Raw genomic sequence first — 17,894 nt, 5'->3', positions numbered from 1 at the left:
GCAGTGCTGTAGGTGTAGACAAGCCCTGAGAGGCACAGATGATGCAAAGCAACATCACTCTCTCTGTTCAGGATAAGGGACTAAACTTGTCTTCCTTTCAAGTCACACTTGCATTTGGCTCAGATTTCCTAGATGAGCGGTGGTCCCCTTGTTCTCATCCTGTCATAGGGAAGAGGGCATATTAGCTCCTGAAATCTAGGAAAAGGTGATGATAGCATGGAAAATAAACCAAACAGATGAGTAATGTCAAGAGTGGGTCCCTCACCCTGTATAGGCTGACTGTGGATCCTGAGGCTCTGGATAGAAGCAGCTCTGGGACAAGGAATAACAGAAACTCCTCAATTATATGTTAAAAAGAACACGAAAAAGATCTGAAGACAAGTTGTTCCAGGGTCAGACCTTCTCCTTCAGTTCTCCCAGCCCCAGTGCCACAGCAACAAGCAGAACAGTATTGAAAATGACTCATTGCTCTCTCCACTGATAAGGGGGAAGCAGCGACTGAATCCTCCTTCTCAGCCCTGATTTTCTAGCGACACTTTTTCTGCCATAGAAAGGCATATGGGGGCCGTAACCAGAGGATATATATTTTCACTGCAGTAAAAGACCCACAGGCATGGCTGCAGCTGGCTCGAGAGTCAGCTGACTTGGGCTCATGGGGTTACAATTGTAGTGTAGACTGCCCAAGTCTGGGCCCTGGTTATCCAGGAAGGGGGAGGGTCACAGAGCTCAAACTCCATCATGAGCCCAAACATCTACTGCAATTTTTAGCCCCACAGCCCAAGCCCCATGAGTCCAACTCACCGACTGGGCTCTGAGATTCAGTGCTGCAGGTTTTCTATCGCAGTGTAGACGTGCCCAGAGAGCCTGAGATCTGCCTTCATTGGAGAAGATGGGAGAAGAAAGAGAAAACAGGGTCGCATTCAAACTAGTGGGGAGCTGGATTAACATCCAACTCAGTCAACAACTGCACAGCAACAGCACCGCTGGGGATTTCAGACAAGTACACCACCAGACTGTCCAGTGTATCAGGACTTACTGCATACACCAATAAAAGGCATTGCATCTCCCTCGTCCACTTCATCTGGATGTTCACTATCGGTATTTCTCACAACACATATTTTCTGTAAACACCCATTCCTTTCATCTTCTCCCAGCTGACTGATGGGGAGGTGGAGTCATTAATTACCAATTACTAGTTAACAGCTAGTGCCCTCTCAGCCATTCGAGCAGATAGAGAGGTTTTAAAAAGGGAAGAAAAGTGAATTTGTTATAATTGCTAGAAAGTGTGGCTAATAGCAGCAAAACCCATGAAATTCACCACCGCCAAGGTGGAATTTAACACATTACCCTCTGTCTGTCTGTCCCCAGCGTGCCTCGGGCTGTTCACTGAGAAATCAGATGTGAAGGGCTGGCCTCTAACAATCCATGGGCAAATTGGATGGGTGGGAGGGATGAGGGGGAAGGAGAGGGATGGCTGGGGGTGGGGTAGTAGAAGGTGAAAGTCAGTGATGTGTACAGCTCTGCGCCCAGCACATTTACAGCAGTGGGTAAAGATCATATTGTACCTGACTCTAAACAGGAGCTGCCCCCAGCATCTGGACGGTAATGCATATGGCCTACGTCAGTGGATATGGGATGAAGGGAGAAGGGGAGGAGTATACACAGCATTTATTTTTGTCTCTCCAATGAGGTGAGCTCAGTGCTTTTAAGAAAACAACCTTTTTCTGGCCAATTTCATAGCATGTGAAGAGTTTTCAATGACCATTTCAATCCTCTCGCGGCCTTTTAGCAGCTAACACATAGCAGGACTTTGTGCTGAGTTGGCCCACATGCATACCTTATCACATTCCCAACTTCTTTTGAACCACTCACATGTAGTATTGGCACAATAAAGATCAGTATGTCAGCAACCCTGCGGCCTCAGTTGTTGGGGTTGGATCTATAAAATTCTGAAAGGGCTTCCCCCCTCCCCCCGCCCCAACATCTTCTATGCCAGGAGGCTTGCCAGGTTCCAAGTTACTGTCAGGAGTGCTGAGACGCAATAGACATCCAGATGAGGAGTAATGATCCTTTTGGGTAGAGGTGGCCTTGAAAGTCACATGTTAAACCTTGTCACTGCCATCTCCAGTTTTGCTTGGTAGCCAGAGGTTCATTGGATATAGGCCCCCGTGTATGTCACAATTTCATGGCTGTGGAATTGGCTGCGGAATTATGTGCCAGAACATGAGCCTTCATTTTTGTTTTTAAAAAAAGACTGTTTCTAGCCCTCATGGTTGTTAAGAGAACATTAAAAACATGAACTGGGTACAACTGAAGCAACGTGGTCTTCCTGAGTCTGCAAGCAGCCTGAAACAATGGCTCAGAGAAGTATGAACTGCAGTATATTCATCTCAGTGGAGTGTTACCTCTGAAACCTAAAAATAGCAAAGTCGGCATTTTAACTATTAATCATTTCAGCAGAGACTAATGTGCTTATCCCAAACTGCCTCCTGTGCTTCCCCGAATGCCAAAAGACCCAGCTGCCCACACCTCCCTTGGCCACCTTTGATACTAGTATTAGCACTGCATGTTTCTATCTCTGGAAGAATGAAAATGTGGGGAAGACCTACAATTAATGTAATTTAATACAAAATAAACAACAGGTGCTACTATCCTGACTATTCATTAAAATCCCACATTAAATTTTTTCTAATAAACCAGACTTGTAACTTCTAGATTGCTATGGAATCCAGAGACATTGACATAAAATTTAGGTCCAGCTTGCTGGTGAGTACTCAGGGCCCTGATTACGTGCACACAGACCCACCGGCAAGGAACAGCATGCCCGCAAGGACAGAACACACTGAATCCACTTGCCCCTAGAGGAGGTGGCAGGATTACTCCCTTTTAGGTATGGAGCAGCACACAATGGTACTAATGAACACTCCAGTATCAGTGTCCTGGCTAGACACTGACTTCAAACATCTCAGAAGGGACAGAAAGAAAAGAAAATGCAAAAGTTGCTCTCTAAGCAGAGCAGACACTTCCACAAGAACAATATTTAGTGGACTGAGCAGAGAACTGGGAGTGAGGACAGAGAGATTCTATTCCTGATGTTCCCACTGACTCAATCTCACCTTGGGCAAGTTATTTAGGCTCTCTCTAGGGCTCAGTTTCCTCAAACGTGGGAATGTAAAGCTAAAATCAACTGATGTCAGTAAAGTGTTTTGAGATCCCCACATGAAGTGCTAGAAAAGTGCAAAGTATTGCTATTATTCAGAAAGGCTCCCCAGTGAGCACAACTTTCCACATGTTGGTTCAAAAAAATCCAATTTCCTCTCATACTGTAGCATAAGGAAGAGTTTCTTGACAACTGCTTACTACTGCTCAGGTGCTGCAACCTTTTCTTTTGCACTTTAAGTGGACAATTTTGGTTGCTATTTCCCGGGATATCAGCTGTCACGCTTAGGTTTGTCACTTGTTAAACATTCTGTTCAGATATTCATAGCCCAGACCATGTGAGAGGCTCAGCAGCAGGCAGAGGTCTGCGGGGCTGCTGAGGCACAAATTGCATTGGTCCCCAAACCATCAGTGTTCACAAAAAGCAAAATCACTATTGGGAAAACAAAAGTAGCTGAAAGAGTTAAACACAAACACGTTGGTTGGAGATGGCCTGTTGGTAACAGCTCCATGAACTGTGAGGCAGTGTGCTGTGTCCTGGTCACCCACCTGTTCCCACCCCAGAGGAGGCTGCATTTAAAAGGTGCTGTGTGTAGTTTGTGGTGGACTTTGAGACCAGTGGGTGAAAAGGCCTCATGCAAATCTAGTATAGTATATTACAGAATTAACTTAGGCTTTGCTTCTTCACAGGTTTGTGGATTGAGCTATCTGGCCAAAGAGTTATGCTTGTGAATTGGAGAAATGAAGCTGCTCTTCTCTTCCTTCCCATACTCATATCCCCCCTCCCATCCCCTCTATAGTATGCACTCACTTCTTCCAACTGGCTAGTTAGCATTGAGACAAGAAGGGAAACACTTAACGGCCACTTAACAGAGCAGGCTGAGTTTGGGCTCAAAGGCTACAGTCCAGAGTCAAATGCAAAATGTTGGGGCCTTAGGCTCTTTCAAGTTTTCACAGACTCCTGATGTTAGCTGCACTGTTTTCCTGTCAGCCCATTGTGTTTCCCAGACACTGCTCAGCACTCCGTCCCTTTCAAATCCACAAAAACACCTTTTTGAAAGGACTTTACAGATTGAATGGGACATGACAGCACAAACAGCTTCACAACACAGCACCCAAGAGGAGAGTAACCATAAAGCACAACACAAAAGTTGTTTTTAGGGTTTCACCATCTATTATAGAAAAAAAGAAGGGTCAAACCCAGAACGACATATCCTAACCTTTTGGATTTTGGGGGTTCAGATAAAGTAGGATGCTGATTTTCTTTTTGTAAACAAATACACTGTATTAGATCTATCTTACAAACTACAGAATAAGTCAGAACATGAACATTGAATCAGCTTGCAAATTCGTTAGTTTAGCTTCTGACATCAGCGGTGTTCATCCACGTTATAGAATTGTTTCTGTATAAGACTCTACTATATCCCACCAAGGTTACACTGTCATAACATTAAATCAATAAACAACAAAATAAAGCAGTCGAACGGACAACTCACATGCATAGCGCTAATGCATATGCTTAAGATTTTGCAGGCATGGAGCGAAAGTTTGCTGGAAGGACTGGGAAGTGCTGTCTACAACATCATTTTATGGACTTACCCCACAATAGCATCATTTTTGGATAAAGATAGTCAAGATACCTGGGAAGATTATTAATAAAGCAGATATAAAATTTCAACCAGAAAATAGAATACTTGGGACAGATAACTGAAATACAAGATTAAAAAGTAAAAAAATAAAACTGAATAGAAAGTTTTGTCTAGCTGGGAAATACTTCATGGAAATTGGTCTTGTCACCCAAGTCTAACACAAACTGCTTATATTATGTGTGGCATATGCAAGAAATGGAAGAATTCACACACTGTTTTCCCAAATACAAAAAAGAAATTCATGTCCATTTGGTCTTCCCTCCTTGATTACTTTAATGATTCTACTCACCATCCTAAAAAGCAATGAATAACTGACATTTGTAGGGTGTTGGTGTCATTTCTTAATCCCCAATAATGTGTTGTCTCACAGCAAAAGGGAATAATACGAGAATGAAGTCATACATAATGGATTTCGATAGAGGGTACCTGTGATATTATCTCTGTCCCCAGGCTATTTCTATACTTAAAACGCTACCGCGCTGCACTTGCATGGCTGTAGCTGTTAGTGCAAACACTCACTATAGCGACAAGAGGGCATCTCCCATCGCTGTAGCTAATCCACCTCCCCAAGAGGCTCTAGCTAGTTTGATAGAAGAATTTTTCCATCAACCTAGCACCGTCTACACTGGAAGCAGGTAGATTTTCCACACCGCTGAGTGTAGACAAGCCCTTGGGAATTAAATAAAAGCTCCTGCTGTTCTAAGTTTATTATTATGATGGAATTCTTTTACCAATATATTTTATTATTTTAAAAAAGAGGATTCCATTTTTTATCTTTGCGTATTTACATATGTAATTTATATTTTCTCAGTTAAGAAAAGAACAAGGCCTGACTGCATCTACCATGTTATACATACACTGTATAAGACAGGAAGCCAGAATTAGATACCCAGAAAGAATACAGGCATTCCACAGAAGGAAGGAGTTGAACGCAGAGATATGGAGGATGTATTTGGAATCCACAGAAGATCTGACCTGAGGGACTGAGTTACAGGACATATAGCTGTATGTCTCAGAAGAAGAAACTGAATGCAGCAGTAGACTCACAAGGTGCATCCTAGATGACTGGTTCTGAAACTAGGAACAAAAGTTATGATGGGATACATATATTCTATAGGGAAGCTGAAGCCAGTAAAAAAAAGGACATAAGATATATTCATTGCAAGAAGGAAGCACACTTCAAACAGAGTGGTGTCACATATATACTGAAAGAAAAAAACCCATTCAGTTGACTGGAGAGATTCCCATATTTGCTCTCACACCAGTTTATTAGCACCTGATAGCACAAATGATATCTGTGTCAGTAACAGAAATTCAGACAGGAATCCCTGTGTGTTACCAGGAATGGAAAGCAGAGCCTGTGAGATTTCATGGATTCCTGAAGTCTGGCTGTGGGATCATACAGCCCATGAATTCCCATGTATTTGGACAGCCTTACCTGACTGTTGCTCTGTCTCTTTCATGAAGCAATTTGTTTGTATAGATTTCTCCTCCCTGCACACCTCTAGTTAGTAAGTTCCTCATCCTTGTGATCACAGGCCTGGGTGCAAACTCCAGGCAGGAATCACAAACCTAAGGCTCCCTCCCCCCACTCCAGTATATTGTGAAATGTTTATGACTAGGATCTTATGGCTCTGGAGGTGCTGAATAGCCTGTTTTCTCCAAGTCTCAACTCCTGATGGGCAGCTAGAGACCAACTTTTAGCCGGTTTGGTCCCTAGTTGTGCATTTTATTACCCAGTTTGTCTCTTCAGCTCACATTTGTAAACTCCCGAGTAAATTTCTCCCTGGTTAACACTCTGGAGCTCAAAGAACTTTTCATGTTTTTATTACATCCTTTGTGATTAAAGGGAAATTTAAACCTCAAAATGTCCCCTGCCGTGATTATAAAAGCACAGCATCATTTTGGGTAGACGTGTTTTTAAACAATAAATTAAAAATCAGCCCTCCTAAAGTGGACAAATGTTTTTAAGTTAAGTGCAGGATGTTATTAACAATAAATAAGTTGCAATTCCTTCATAGATCACTGGGTGGCATGTGAGTGAGTGTATGGGCAGTTAAAAAGGTAAATTTTAATTGGACTGAGGGCAGAAGGGGTGTGAAATGGATGTATTACATTAAAAATATTAGACTTAATCCAACTTGTGTGCTTCTGCTAAGAATATACCGAGTTCCAATCTGACATCTACATAAGGAATTGCTAGCACGAAAGTGTTGACCACCCATTCATCTGTGATGAGAAAATGTATTAACTGATCAGCACTTTAAAGGCTGCAATATCTTATCTTCTGCAATAGGAACACAGATTTAAAAAACAAAACAAATGTCTAAAAAGTACAATCAATGGAAACACTCAAATTCTGTGCTAAAATTCCAAATGGGAAGGTAGGAGAGGACTGAAATTGGAACTGGGTGTGGTGAGTTTTTTCTAGGAATGGCTTATGTTCAGCTGTATGATTATCATTACTGGACGGAAGTGGTTTGTTATGGTAAATTATATGAAAAATCATACCCTGGTATAGGAAGAGCCAGCATAAATGAGCCCGGGGCAAGCGCTGGGTGTGCAAACAGAAACCGCTTGCTTTACCCACCCATACCACTAAGCTTTGTGTAGAGAGGTGCTCCGTGGCTCAGTCTCAGTGGAGAGACCAGTATCCCTGCAGTGTGGCTACAGACTCACCGGTGAGGGGGTCACAGCCTGTCTCCTCAGCACTTGCTTGCTTGCCCATTTCAGTACCTTGAACACTTTTCCCTCTAGAGTGAAGGAGAAAAACAAATTTGCCATGACACAGCATACAAAAATCAATCCAGATGCACATTTCCAGGTATTCAGACAAATACACTGTACCTGCACCGCTGTAAATACACACACTCACCCCCCACACTGCAGCTCCCCCATATGTAAGGATGCCATTTGTACTTCTGGACACACATTTAGACATACTAGCAACAAGCATGGGCACATACATAGACACGGCAACATGATAATTACTAAACAAACAAACATATTTCTTTTATTACACAGACATATATGTGTACACACCCTCAAATACCAGAATGCTTATATTCAGACACACGTATCAACTAGTAGCATTCTTCTACTTACACATCTGGGCTCTCATTCTTTCTCTCAGAGGTGCACATATAATCAATCTGCATGGATAAACTCTACGTCTATGACTCCAGAGCTTACTCCAGGGTATTTCTCTAGTGCACATCCACAGCAAAAGACAGTGAACGAGCTAGCAGGTTAAAGCTGCCCTTTCAAATGACTTCTCGTTTATTCTCCATCCACACTTGATGCCCTGACTATAATGAAGCTGAGTTTAAGAAAAACATGTTCAAACAGGGTGACCAGACGTCCCTATTTTTGGGGGGCTTTTTCTTATATAGGCCCCTATTATCTCCCACCCCCTGTCCCGATTTTTCACACTTGCTGTCTGGTCACCTTATGTTCAAACATGGTTGATTGTTGTTATTTATTTAGTGTGTGTGGTTGGTAAGCATGATGCTTTACATTCGTGTCCATGTCCAGAGAGTTAAAAATCTCTAGACAGATGAACAATAGAGATGGCAGCAGCAGAGGCACAGGGAGGAAGAGAAGAACAACACAAACCAGGGGAATGAGAAGAACTTGTGGGACAGCATTGTTGGATCATTATTACATCAGAACTGGTCTTTAGCATGCTTTGTCTGGCTGGTGTGGATCATTACAACTATATTTATAATGATGCTCAAGCTTGGGTCTTTACAGGTTTTAATCATGGTTCCAACAATTTAAGCACTATCCACGCAGAATATTAAAACCATGCCAGGACTGGGTTTAAGGGGAACTCTTTAAACATGTTTCCCATATTCTCTTTAAAGACCAATTTAGATAAGGCCTTCGTGGGCTTAGTCTCTGTGCCTCTTAATAAGATGAACCCCATCTGGATTTAGAATAACCAAGAGCTGAACCAAAGCAGTCTCAGAAAAGGGAATGTTATAGGAAAGTTGAGAGTACACTAGCCTTTTGGGAGCAATCTCTACTATTTTGCTACTACTGATGCACTCCTACTACCCAAGTGGTAGCAGTTGCTGGAGCATTAGCATAGAAAAGGCACCAGTTTTTTTTTATCGTGGTGTCCTCTAAACCTGCTTTAAGCTCCTCTGGCTGACTGACATGGTACTTAAAATGATGGTGGCTAGTGTGTTCTGTCCAGGGTCGCCCAGAGCATTCAGGGGCCCTGGGGCAAAGTGAGGGAGCTGCAGCGCTTGTACTCACCTGGCGGCGGTCTGGGTCTTCGGCAGCATTTCAGTGGGGGGGGGGGGGGGGGGCTTCAGTCGCTCTGAGTCTTCGGCAGCCCCCCGCCACCAAAATGCTGCCAAAGACCCGGCGTGACTGAAGGGCCCCCCCCCGCCGCCGAAATGCTGGCAAAGACCTGGAGTGACTGAAGGGCCCCCCACTGCCGAAATGCTGCCAAACACCCGGAGCGAATTAAGGGCCACCCGCTGCCAAAATGCTGTCAAAGACCCAAACTGCCGCCGGGCCAGGGCTTGCAGGGCATTTCACTGGTGGGGGGCCCTTCAGTCGCTCTGCATCTTTGGCAGCACTGAAGGGTCTCTCGCCGCCGAATACTGCCAAAGACCCGGAGCGACAGAAGGGCCCCTGCCACCGAAATGCTGGCAAAGACCTGGAGTGACTGAAGGGCCCCCCACTGCCGAAATGCTGCCAAACACCCGGAGCGAATTAAGGGCCACCCGCTGCCAAAATGCTGTCAAAGACCCAAACTGCCGCCGGGCCAGGGCTTGCAGGGCATTTCACTGGTGGGGGGCCCTTCAGTCGCTCTGCATCTTTGGCAGCACTGAAGGGCCCCCTGCTGCCAAAATGCCAGCTGAAGACCCAGACCACCGCCGGACCAGAGCTCGGGGGGCCAGGAGCAAATTGCCCCACTTGCCCCCCACTCTGGGTGGCCCTGGTTCTGTCTACACTTTCTCTGCCAGTAATGGAGCTGCAGCTGGGGGAGTGAAATGGTGGGCTCTTTCCCACATAAGTGTAATACAGACAAGGCCTAAGTAGTTTGGCATAACAGAAACTGCTGAAGGAGGCTTCTTACCGGTTCTTCTTAGAGCTGAGGCCATTCTCTCGGAACCCCTTTGCAAATGGATTGTTATCAATCTTCAGCTGGGTAACCTGTGATGGGGAGATAACAGAGGGAGAGAAGGAAATGGAAAGGAGGGAGAGATGGAAAGATGGAGACACAAAGAGAAAGGAAGAGAGGAAGAACAACACAGAGAAAAGGAAAGGAGAGGAAGAGAGAAAAGACAGAGTAAAGGATGAGAAAGAGGAAGGAGGGGTAATGAGAGAAAGAGAGAAGTGGAGAGAAAAAGGGGGAAGAATGAGTGAGAGGAGAGAGTGAAAAAGGCCGTGTCAGTTATGTGTATTGGTGAAATGGCTTCAGAGTCAGACCATTCAAAAATGGAGGTTATTTAAGAAGCAAGTGGGACAGGAAACCCGAAAGAGGAAAATAATCGAAACCTGGAAGATGAAGTTGGTGAAATCAGGGCACAATGCTGTCCTCAAAGGCAAAAGTCCACATGATCCTATCTCCCAAGCCCTTCACTTAAAACCAACAGGCTGGTTTCTGAGAGAATGAAAATTTTCCATATGACCATTAGAAACTTCATGGGTTTTCTTATTTTTGCTACTAGAGGTTAAGCAGGAAAAAGCAGTCTCTCTTGTTCTGGCACAATTATGTTCATGTCACATGCAAATTTTGTGGGATATATTGTATTCTTTTTATATTTAGAGTGAATTTGGTGGTCTTGATTAAAGTGAAGAATAGATAGTACATGCTAGAGTCAGCTATGGTGCAGACATGAGCTGTACAAGCCAATACACCACAGTCCTGATCATGTTATTGCACCCTTGTCTATTCCTGTACCGGGTCTCTCTTCAGACAAAACCATGGAAAATTATGGAGTATTTTTTGTGATGTGGGCAAATGTCATTAGCTACATTACCAAATTCACACTTTTAAATTTGTGCTCAGAGCTAGGATTTGAACCGAGGTCTTCAGGGTGTTAACTAATAAACTACTTTTGTGTATTTTTAATTGCTTTAGCACCAGAGTACCCACGCCTCTCCCCATTATACCCTCAATTTCTACCTCTTAGTGCTAATACTCATTTTGCTTGAAGAAAGCTTTATTTAACCCTGAATTGCCCCAAGTTCACAGAAAGTCACAGACAGAGAAGATGGAAGGAGTGAAAGAAAAGCTACCTTGGAATTCTGATAGGCCGTCACAGCCATAAAAGTTGTTTCTGGGAACACAAAGGTGGCTACAGCATTCCAGGGCAGGGTGAGTGTATGTGCGCTGGTCAGCACCACATGGAATCGTGGTTGGTATTTGTGCATTGAATGCAATATAATCTAAAGCCAAAGAGAGAACAAGCTGTCAGGAGGATTTGATAACCATGTTGAACTCTGTCTGGCATCACTGTGATGGAGTCAATGTTCCTGGAAGAGTCACCTAGAAAGGCTTCAGAGGCAGTAGCATGTTGCACACCACCATTTGTAAATAACTGCTCATGTACCAGTGGAATACAGATCACATTAGATCTAAAGGGAGTGGAAGTGAACGCCACACCACACGTAACCCTGAAGATATGACTTAAATAAACAAAAGTCTAGAATAAATTTGAAACTTAGCTCTATCCATGGGTCTGATCTTACACTTGTTGGTTCCTTCCAACCTCTCTCCCCTGCCCCCAATCTCTTTGAATTGGGACCTCCTACTCTTGACCCACTTGCCCTTCCCACTCACCATAGGTAATTGGGGGCGGAACTTGTCTACTTGTGCTGGTTCATCTTTCTGGAACTTCCTGCAGAGCTGTACACTGAAGAGAAAACCTTCCTTTTCACTTTAGTGTAGAACTATCTCCACATCTGTGGAACAGATGGGAATATGAAAAATGCTACTTATAGAAAAATACTTCATATGGTATGGGAAGAAGGGCTACAACAAATGAGATGTTTTTAGTTCAACAAGGGAAACAGTAAAGGCCAATGTACTGCAGGATGCATATTGGAAAGTAATACATGGCAGAACAGGGAGGTAGCAAAGCATCCCTCTACGGCTGGGGTGTGAACACACCTCTAGGAACAGGTCCAGGTCCAGTTTTGAGCATCTCACTACCAGATGTTTATTGCCAAACTGGAGAGAGGCTGGAAGGACCATTTTATTAGGAGAGATTAAAATAGTTAATAGCTTGATTAAGTGATGGTTATGGGGTAAGATAAGAAAGGGACGTAACAGTGTACATCTAACACCGAAGAGGGAGAGGAAAATCTTAGGGTGCTACAAAAGGGGGGAGGGTAACTAACAGCATAAGTAGGGATGAAAATGAGACAGGGAAAATTTAAGATGAACATCAGGAAAAACATCCTGGCTGTGAGGTGTTAGTGTGCAACACCCTCCCAAAAGAAGGGGCATGGAACTTTTAAAAGTAGCCTGAACAAAGCAGCAGTAGTAGGACTGTAGGGAACAAACCTGCCCTGGTAGGGAAATGGGTGAGGGCTCTAATAGGCCCTTCCATCACACATAATTCTGATTAATATTACTATAAGTTCTGGGTACATGAAAGAACGAATATTATTCTCCTTGTTGTGTATGAACAGCATGTCATGGCATTAGACAACTCCATAGTGCAGTGCTCCCTATAAACCAATGGTTTGCAGCACCACACATTTATTCTATGTACAAGTGAAATGGTCAGGCCTCTCCTTACATGTTCACACTGCTCCAGAGTATTGTTGGTGATCTTGAGTCTCTGGAAGGAGACTGGTTCTTTCATCCAGTGGCTGCCAGGAGCTGGAGAATCTGGATGGAGGTAGAAGTGACTGGGGAAATGGGGATCAGCTTTTCCGACTGCCTCCCAGTGGCCACAGTGCCATTTATACCGAGCGTTGTCCAAAGGTACAATATCCACCAGCATCAGGTAGAGAGAGTGAGGGTTCAGGCCAGAAACAATCACTTTGCAAGGTGGGAACATACGTCTACACAGAGGGAGAAGGAAGAGAGCAGAAAGACATTTCACTGTATGCTTGATGTTTGCCCTAATCTGATACCCCAGCTCTTGAAGGAAGTGCAGTTTCTTGGAAGCTCAAGTCACTTTCTTGCACTGATAAATACAGCAGGCCAAATTCTGCCTTCATTTACACCTATGCAACCCCCGTGAAGCTGTTTACTGTCTCTATTGAGGGCCAGTGGGACTGCACAGGGATAACAGAGGGCAGAATTTGTCCTGCTGTGTGTAATAAAAATCAAGAACCCAGATCAGATAATATACTGCAACAGTCCATATCAGGATCTGGAGAGCTTGCATAGGGCATATCGCTGTAAAACTATTTAAAGGGGGAGTACTTGGCACTCCTTTGAAACAACACAGTGAGGTTGCTACTAAAGGCCCAGCATAATATCCATGCTTCTGCAGTGCATCCCAACTACTGTCTTGGTCACTGTCCCCGATGGCGGGGGTATTACTGTTTTTACTGGATCACATAGCATGGAGCTTTCCCTTTAGTTCACCTTGAAGAGCTGTTATCCAGGAATCATCTGACCCTCAAGTGAATGGCTTGGTCAGGGTGGTGTGCACCTTGCACACCACACTTTTTAGTGTTATGCTGGACATGCAAACTCGTCACATTCATCTGGTGACCCTGGTCACTAGTAAGCAGACATAGCACTTGGCTGGCTTGACCAGAGAACAGGCGAGAGACAGAAAGGTAAAACGGTAGCTTCAGCGTTGCACAGCAGACGGAACCAAAGGTGGAGTTTACCTTGGGTGGGTGGGTGAGTGAGTGTGGAAAGTAACACGCCACAGGCATTCTTGGCAATACACATTTGCTCTCACCTCCCAGATTTGGTGATGATCATTTCAGTGCCAAGTGTGTAGAACTCCTCCCACAGTGCTTTGTTCTCCAGAGAGAGATGGATCCTGCCACAGGAACCATTTATGGATGGAGGGAAGCAGCCCTCATTATGGAAGGAAGTGAGTTGCGAGCTCTGAAGGGGTATCATCTGGAATTGAGGGAACAAGCCTTGGCATCTGCTGCATGGGGGGACAGGGTCACAGTCTCACAGGAGAAGGGGAGAAAAGCAAAAACATTAATGTATGTTCTAGAGAGCGGCCCACACAGCTGAAACAAACGCAATCCAGCTGCAAATGGACCATGTCAGAGGAAGGGGAGAATCCCTGCCAAGAGAGTTGTGCACTTTACAGCTACGCCAGGGAGATCATCCTGCGGGCACGGTCACCTCCCCATCTATGCTTGTTGGCTGCAAGCACAGTGGGTCTCTTTGCAAGCACTGAGAAGCTTAGAACACCAACCCCAAATACTCTATTCCCAAGCAATCTGGTGAGCAGCACTGGCCACCAGAGTGACCGACACAGCGAGTTCAGGCTACTTCCTGATGGGACTGCTGCAAGCCATGATTCCTTCATATCAAGAGCAAATGAGCTTGCCCACTGAGTCCTTGACACAACTGCTGAGAAGCAACTAGTTACAATGCTAGGGAAGACATGGCAGCACCATGTTAAACAGGCCATACACATCAACTGGCCCCGTGCTGAGCAAGGCCGCAATCCCCACCAACTATCGTCTGCCCTACTTCCATCAACAGCGGTTTTGTTTCTCTCCTGGGTTCATTCACTTACAACTATCTTTTTGGTGCTCCAAAGCAGCCCAGGATTTTCAACACAGCCCCAATGATACCCTGAGAATTCTGGGGACAGAGGGAAGGTAACATGGGAAAAATGAATGAAACAGAGAAATACATGCTCATTATTCAACCCCCTCTCAAAACAATCCCATTCAACCTGCTCTAGGGCCAGCATTCTTGTGTGAGAAACCTTGCTACAAAGGGGGTCCTAGTGCCAGGCTGAGTGGACAGAACCAGGAAGGTCACTCCGAAGTCTGCAGCAGGGCCTTTTGCTTGGTCTCTACGAGAGGAACAGGACAAATCTACTCAGACACAGCCTGGGGTGACAAAATCATAAGCCTATTCAAGCACAGACTTGCAAGACTATTTTAGAGGAGGCAGAATGCTCACAGGTTAGGATCCAGGATTGCCCGAGCCATCTCTTACCTGGCATCAGCATTGGTGCCGTCTGTTGGTGGCCCAAGCTGCAGTTTTCACCATGCTGGTGCCTGTCTCGGCACTGGTGCCTTGAGCCACCGATATACAGATCCCTTGAGGAATGAAGCATCGTGTAAGAACCTGGAGAGAGGCAGAAGGGCTTGGACTCCAGTGTTTGCCAAGAGAGGCAGGGAACAGCTTATAACTTGTGCAGGCAAACCTTCAAATTCGCCACAGGAGCAGAAAGGGTAAAAGAGGGAGAAATGAATGAAAGAGAGATGAGAAAGAGAAATAAGGGAAAGAGTAAATGAAAGGAGGCAATAGAGACAAAATGATAAAGAGCCCGAGGATGTATACTGGCAATGCAGGCTTCTCTCTGCCTTTCGTATCCTTTCCCTGAACTTGAGGGTCTTGCCATTGGCTTTTGTATCCAGCACAGGAATGGCAATAAGAAAATCCTATACTTCCACACTTCATAATTCACAAAACCCCAACTGTTTGCCCCCAAGGGAGGCATGATGCTGTTTGAATGTTGCTAGCTTCATATTGCACTCCCTCCATCAGCCCTGCGATTGGGCCAGAGGTGACAGGTGGGTGCCACATTATTGAGCAAGCCAGCACCCAGAGAGGTTTCAGTCCCCCTGAGGTGGCTCTGGAGGTATTAAAGCTGGAAGCTATCCTGTTAAGGCTGACAAAAGATTGATCCAGGGATGAATGAAGCTATTTCATTGTCATTTCAAAGTGTGATGTTTACAGCTTGCTCTTCTCACAGCTTTCAGAGAGCTTCAGATGGCTCTCCAGGGAGGAGGGGACATCAGTTTATGCCAACAACATCCTCTCAGTCCCTTTGACTCCAGCACAGCGTCCAGGAATCACTTCCTCACCTTCCAAGTCTCAACAAATTCCTGCTAAGTTCAGGCCCCGAGTTCCAGAAATGAAAATCCTCTTTCTTGTCCCTAGGAGCCCTAGGAGCAACTGCAGCTGAGAAACTGGGGACACCTTGTAAGATTCCTTCTATCTTGGCCTATGTCCTGGGAATTCAAACACCAAGGCTGTCCAGGTCCAAATTAACAGACACAAAATGGAGATGGACACACTTTTCCTGTCTCAATTCTAGCATTCATGAGAAGTGTCAGACTGTGCCCTGGAGACTGCCGTCCTGTTTATCCACAGAACAGGTACAGCATTGGCAGGGGCATGCTTCCACACAGTCCTGCCAATGTGCCTTAGCCCTGACCTGGAGGTACCAGGACAACAAGCTGGGCCATGTTTATTTGTGGAACCTCTCCTGAGGCTGCCCACACAGGTAGAGGCATCTGTGACATAGGCACTGATCCACTGAGTGCAGGAATGGGCTCAATAGCTCTTCATCCAAAGGCCTCTGCATAGGCGATACAGGAACTTTATGCAGGGAAGTGCATTGTAACATGTAGCTAGAGAAGAAACAGTAGCAGACAGTGGAGACCACTGGGAGATGCTTTTAAAAGTGATTTTTGCACTGAAAGCTTTCCTAGACATTTCTCATCAGTGTCCCCACAACCACACAGGTCTGATTCCTGCTCCCACTGAAGTCAGATCAGGACTGGGCGATGGTGCTGGGCAGCAGATGTTACGTTAAGACTGAGGACACCACGAGACTCCGAAGGAGAGAAGTGGAGGAGAAGAGAAGCCAGGAGGGCTCTAGAGCCCCCCCCCCCCGAGTATCCCACAAACTGGTGCCTTTGGACCCTCTAGACACTTATGCCCACAGAGGTCATCACCTCCTGGTTCTACTTCCTGCTTCAGTTGCCTGAGATGGGTCAAATTACATAAAGTTAACACACTTATCACACAACAGGATCAGTATCCATTGTAATGGAGTATGCCAGCCACTCAGACACTGGGAGAGTGGAGTGTAGGTTACGTGTGTAGCTACACAGTGCAACGAAAGGGAGGTGCACACTGCAGGGTGTAGCTACGAGGCAGCAAAAAGCTCTGTCATGGGGAGGCAGTGGGGAGCTGTGCCAGAGCCTTTTCCCCTTCGCCTCTCCCCTGCTGGAGCCTTTCACTGCAGCATGGACAGGCTTTGGCAGGGGGGGAGCTGCCAGAGTCCTTCCCCTCTACCTCCCCCTTGCCAGAGTCTTTCACTGTGGCAGGGGAAGGCTCCAGCAGCGGTACACTACATTGCTAAAAATATTGTAGACATGGGAGGCACTGCTTGGCCATCTCGAGAATTATGTAGGATAAATACCCCTGGGTTCATGTCTCTACTCTAGTCACCTAAGTGGTGCATCACCCTCTACGCTGATATTTGTGTAGTGTCTGTACTCTACATGCTGCCACAAATGGAGATCTACCTTGAGCAAACCATTTGGGTTCATGTTCTACAAAAGCAGTATTGTCAACCCAAGTTTCAGCAGTATGAATCAGCCCCCCTACCCCCCAATCTCAAGAGCAACTTAAAAATCAAATAATCCATTTTCAAGTTCTTTTTATTTGCTTTCAGGTTTTAACCTTTCGGTTTCAGGTTTTTAAGCCTTTCTCCATGTTCATGAAGCCTAGAAACTTTCATCAAAAGAATAGTAAGCTCAGAGTATTCACACAGCTCCAAGAGTTAGGGCTTTATATTGCAATGACTTGTGATAAAGGAAGCAGGAGTTGGCAACACGGTTGCCAGTTTCTTAAACACCAGTTTGCTGATTTTTAGCAATTTTTTTCCTTGTACATTTATAAGTAAATTCTATTTTTTAATATATTTATTTTAATGGAAAAAAATGTTATCAGGCAGTAACAGTCAAACCAGAACCATTTATCTAGCATGGTCCCATCCCAGTGAACTTTGTGGGGTTACACCACATTTGTATTTGTTTTTCGCAAAACAGAATCCCGGTTGATGAGGCTTGCAATACAAATCCTCCCCACCATTTGCTCTCTCTGTCCGTAATGGAGGTGCCCTAACACTGGAAATGTTTTTCCGAGACCCTCAC

General features: G+C 45.1%; 1 protein-coding gene across 1 annotated transcript; it reads right to left on the bottom strand.

Annotated features, from left to right (window-relative positions):
• Positions 1 to 5,706: 5,706 nt before the first annotated feature.
• LOC142045829 (T-box transcription factor TBX6-like) lies at positions 5,707 to 14,034 on the bottom strand. Its single transcript, XM_075059906.1, has 6 exons — positions 13,703 to 14,034; positions 12,578 to 12,845; positions 11,070 to 11,219; positions 9,904 to 9,980; positions 7,488 to 7,561; positions 5,707 to 5,885 (listed from the first exon to the last, which is right to left on the bottom strand). Exons 1-6 carry the CDS (start codon positions 13,867 to 13,869, stop codon positions 5,866 to 5,868), a joined length of 756 nt encoding a protein of 251 aa, XP_074916007.1. The 5' UTR covers positions 13,870 to 14,034; the 3' UTR covers positions 5,707 to 5,865.
• Between the last annotated feature and the right edge of the window lie 3,860 nt (positions 14,035 to 17,894).

This window comes from Chelonoidis abingdonii, chromosome 22, assembly GCF_003597395.2.
Source record: "Chelonoidis abingdonii isolate Lonesome George chromosome 22, CheloAbing_2.0, whole genome shotgun sequence".
Classification (NCBI taxonomy): Eukaryota; Metazoa; Chordata; order Testudines; family Testudinidae; genus Chelonoidis; species Chelonoidis abingdonii.
The sequence above is the reverse complement of the archived record's forward strand: the minus strand, read 5'-3'. Positions and strand labels throughout refer to the sequence as shown.

Bases quoted from the DNA above. Each gene is read 5' to 3' on its own strand.
- LOC142045829 (XM_075059906.1), bottom strand. From the start codon at position 13,869: ATGATACCCCTTCAGAGCTCGCAACTCACTTCCTTCCATAATGAGGGC. The intron at 12,846-13,702 runs GTGAGAGCAAAT...CCCTCTGTGTAG, and splicing joins ATCATCACCAAATCTGGGAG to ACGTATGTTCCCACCTTGCA. The intron at 11,220-12,577 runs GTAAGGAGAGGC...CTTTGGCTTTAG, and splicing joins CTCTGGAGCAGTGTGAACAT to ATTATATTGCATTCAATGCA.